Source organism: Lupinus angustifolius, chromosome LG19 (assembly GCF_001865875.1).
Source record: "Lupinus angustifolius cultivar Tanjil chromosome LG19, LupAngTanjil_v1.0, whole genome shotgun sequence".
Classification (NCBI taxonomy): Eukaryota; Viridiplantae; Streptophyta; class Magnoliopsida; order Fabales; family Fabaceae; genus Lupinus; species Lupinus angustifolius.
This window is the reverse complement of record NC_032027.1, coordinates 5,069,964-5,074,630: the sequence shown is the minus strand read 5'-3', so window position 1 is coordinate 5,074,630 and position 4,667 is coordinate 5,069,964. Positions and strand designations below refer to the sequence as shown.

Sequence of the window (4,667 nt, the reverse complement as noted above, 5' to 3'; positions counted from 1 at the left end):
ATATTCTCCAATGGGTAAATGATAATATCTTTACGAATACCCATACTCGTTGCAACACGTCTTTACTTCGGATGCTTTTTTACGAAACAAAGAATGCAAGCTGGTACATGACAAGGACATTTGCCAAGCACTGTATAGCTGTAATCAACGTTTATATTTTTTAATAAAAGGTGATACATGGAGATTAAATAGTTACCTAGTTGTCAAATTATGAGGATAATTAATAAATGCCTTAACTAATGTAAGGGCTTAAATAAAATGAAGTGTGTAGGGCTTAAATAATGTATTAGAAATATCCATACTTAATTCGTCAAGATACATTTTTTCCCTTTTATTCCTACAAAAGTACCCTTATAATTCTTGTTAACTAGGTGTTAAAATTATTGGGTAGAAGCCCATTATACCTTCATGAATATCAATATTATGAGCTTAAGCAAATAAAAATGCCTTAAATGAATAAAAATGTTTATTTTGTTACCAATATAAAAAACATATGAGAAATGTTGGATATATGTTATTGGAACGATATTGGGAATTGATGTCCCATTTACAATACGTTTAGCCTGTATTATTATTATTGTCCATGGTTTTTTTGTCAAGTATTATTTTCTATCGTTTAACCTCTATTATTATTCTTCTACTAAATCCTCTCATCTATATTAAAGTGCCATATATCACTTATAAATCAATCGTTAATAAATAATGTATTACTTTATAACACATGTTATTTTATGAATAGGAGTATATATCATTCGAAAACAAAATGAAAAAACTATATAGCTCTGAACCACGGATCATAAGTATTTCCCATGAGTAATTACACACATATTAGGATCCTAAATATCTAAAGCAATAAAACACTGCATCTACATTAAAATTATTGTTGAGCTACTGAAGTGCATAATGTTACACACATAATATTGAGAACATTAGACTACTAACAAAACACACCTGGAATTTGTTGCAACAAAAATCAAATTACATAAATAAATTAAATAAGATAACAAATTAAAGCAGAAAAAAAAAAGTGAATCAAAGGAGAGAAAAAAATGACAACAAAATGCAAGCTAAGTATTTAGTTACAAACCTGTTTGTAGGGTATAACCCTCCTAAATTACCTAATATCCCATTTAAGGGTACACATTTTTTGTCCCACTATTTGTGTCACTTCATATCTCATGGGCATGTGATTGGTCATAAAGAATATATTTAAGTTAAATTTAATTATTAAATATTTTTCTGACCAATCATAAGCTCATAGTATACGAAGTGGCACAAAGTATGAGACAACAGATGTGCTCGGTGCTACCCCATTAAATGCTAGTTAAACAAACATCAACACAACAAAATTACACAAGCACAAAACACCCCATACAAATAAATACACTATGTCATCTTTAATAAACCACACAAACCTAATTGAAGTCATTAGAAATTGGCTAAAATCATTGCATGGAATCTATGTTCTTACTTATCTCCTCCAATTTCTTCATCCTCAATCTTTCGCTTTCACTTACCAGCTGTTTATATTAAACATTAAGAGGATAATAGATATTAGAATAAGGAAAAGTTATGTATTGAAATCATTCACAAATCACAATCATGATATTTAATGTGAGTGATTAATTACCTCCATTAACCTGGTGATTAGCTGTACTTTTTCCCTATTCTTTTCATTAAAAGCTTCAAGGGCATCCTTGTATTCTTTCTCCTGTAACACATTGAAAATCAATTTCAATAATGTCCCTATAGAATGTCACAGTCCCAAAAATATAGCAGTTTACATCCTTATTTAATGATATACAATAATTTCATTACCAAGAATATATCAGTCTAGTAGTGTAAGATTTTATTCGATCATCAAATATATCAAAATGTCAAATATTTGATTCAAGTGAGCGAATATCTTTGATTATACAAAAAATACATCATTATTTTTGGCTGTATAGGATATGTGAGAATCTTATGGACATTCGAGCAATCATAAAACTAATGCAAAGTCACTAATATGAATTTGGTCAATTATATTTAGGATCACAATAATTCAAAGTCACAATAGTTCAAAGTTATTGAATCTAAATGCCAATTTTGGATAGGAAAGGAATGAGATAGAACCACTTCATTATTCACTTTGTTCCACTTGATCCATCATATCCAATCAGAGGTAACTTTGTTCCATGTCAGTATATTCCATTCCATTCCACCAATTACTAAGTATGCAAACATAGCCAAACAATTTTTCATGAAATTCAATAAACCTCACCTTCTTCTGGCAGGTATGACTTAGTGGTTTTAATTCTTTGTGTACGGAATCAATCTTTTTTCTAACAACTGCAACTTCCTTCCTCATTGGATCTGCCAAGGCTTCAAGTTCCTGATATTTCTCCAAAAAAATGAAGGTTGGAATTACATATTAATATGTGTATAAATAAATAAAAAACTTGTTAATCAACAAAACATTGGTCTTGAGAGTGACACTTGTTCAGAGGGACAATCACTTTGGTTTGGGATTAATTCCTTACCTTTGATAGTACTAAAAAGAATAAAAAACTTGCCAATTTCTTATTATAAGTTAAAAGTCCAAATTCCATAAGATGCAAATATGTGAAAGTTGATGTATGGCCTTCAAATTAGCAACATAAATAGGAAAATATATTGGAGCTAAAGAAATTTTAGACACCAATTATATGAATTATTTGGTTCCTAGCCTAATTGTGCTCTTCAGCATGAACTTTCATAAAAAAGAACAAAATTTGAAATATTTTCCTAAAATAAAAGGACAACGTTTTTGGGAAGAAAATTCAGTACATCTGGGTACAAAATCATTGGGTATATCCAAGTGTTTTAGATCCTCTTCAAACCTCAGGTTAATTTTCTACTTGTTATTACAAAACAATCAATTTTGCATATATAAAAATAAGCTAGGAAAAGGCCAAAGCTGCTTCCATCAGGAAATTCTGACAAATTTCCCTAAAATTAGTTATTTACCATAAAAAAGAGCCTAATTTATTAAGAGAAAAAACTTTAAATTCCATGCGAGGCTGTAATAAATTCTTTTGCACTCAATTAAAAGACCACAAACAATTCCGTATTTTTTTCCAATCAATTTTGTACATAAAAAAAATAAACAAGGAAAAAGCTAAAGCTGCTTCACAAGAGAATTTTGACAAAACACCCAAAAGTTATTTATTCACCATAAAAAGAGCATAACTTAATTAAGAGGAAAAAAAATTAATTTCCAAGCAAGGCTATAACAAGGTATTTTCAACCCAATTACAAACCCACAAAAAATCTAAATTTAAATTTTTTAAAAAACATGAGGACCAAAAGAACAAATATTTAAGGAAAAATAGTTGCATATCAGTTTAACTGAAACTGAAATTTCAGTTAAGAAAACATTAACAAACGTTAAATCTAGTAAAGACAGTGACAAAATACCTCACGAATTGTAGCAAGACGTTTAGTTTCTTCTTCAACTCGACCCAACTGAAGCTGAACCTTCTCTCTAACTTCCATTGTCTTTTTCTCAATCTCTTCTTCTTTGGCTCTAAAGGTTGAAAGTGCAGACCTTTGCATCTCTTCATCTTCCTTTGACAAATGGCTACTGAAGCTTAAGCTCCCTGAATTCTGCACCACCAATTGGTTGTTTTGTTGTTCATTAGACATGATTACAATAACTACACCAGCAACAACAACAACAACAAACCCTTTTTGTTACTCTTTGATTTTTCTTTTCTCTTTATTCTCTCTCTTTTCTTTTTATTTTTTGCTTTATCTTTCTTTGTGCTTTGTTTGGCCTTGGAATGATGAGGCTGAAGTGTTATGTTGTTTCCCTTGTTGCAAGGGGAGTAAATATCTTATCTCATAAAATGTATTACTTGTTTGTAATTGATTGAAAAAATATTTAAATTAAAATTTTAGTAATTAACTATTTGTCTTACTAATCACAAACAGTGATATATTAAGTGACATTTTTTATAAGACAGAAGATGTCCATCAGACAAAGTGCGCTTCTTAAGGCCTTTCATCCTTACCTTACCCTTTTAGCTTTATTTATGGACCAAAAATTTTGACTTTAAAATATAGGAGGAACTTACTCGTTAAACTTACTCCTTATCTTAGTTATTAATTTTAGATAAATCCAATAATTTGAATTAGTAAGTAGATCTAAATCATTAGAAGTTCATAGAATTGGTGGATCCTCATTCTTAAAATATTATTATTAAAAGATGGGAGTGTAGAAAGTAAATATGTAAATGAAGGACAAATTTTAGTTGTTATTTTTATAAAGGTAAAAGATGTAAAATTGTGGTTATATGGACCACAAGTGTCACTTAGGGAGAGCAAATACAATTTATAAATACAAATATTGGTAAAATAATGAGGGTGAAAACAACCCACTAGCTAGCATAAATATATTGGCTTCTTGAAAAATTCTCAAATTAAGTGGAGATATTTGTCCTCATCTAGCTTATAACACGTGTTTGTACCTAGACATGACAATGGACACTCTCTAGTGGTACAATGAGCTTTTGGACGAGGTACACAAGTGGGAGTGTACAATATTTACAACTCCAATAATAATGTTGCAACAAAATACAATATTTACTTTTTTTTAGTACTATCAATAATATTTTCTTACCTTTTTGAGTAAGAAATTAATCCAT

At 29.6% G+C, this 4,667-nt stretch overlaps 1 protein-coding gene across 1 annotated transcript; it reads right to left on the bottom strand.

Moving 5' to 3' along the window:
• LOC109333564 (serine/threonine-protein kinase MRCK beta-like) lies at positions 1,037–3,826 on the bottom strand. The gene is made up of 5 exons (XM_019569051.1): positions 3,439–3,826; positions 2,264–2,374; positions 1,631–1,711; positions 1,315–1,520; positions 1,037–1,130 (listed from the first exon to the last, which is right to left on the bottom strand). Exons 1-4 carry the CDS (start codon positions 3,664–3,666, stop codon positions 1,446–1,448), a joined length of 495 nt encoding a protein of 164 aa, XP_019424596.1. The 5' UTR covers positions 3,667–3,826; the 3' UTR covers positions 1,037–1,130; positions 1,315–1,445.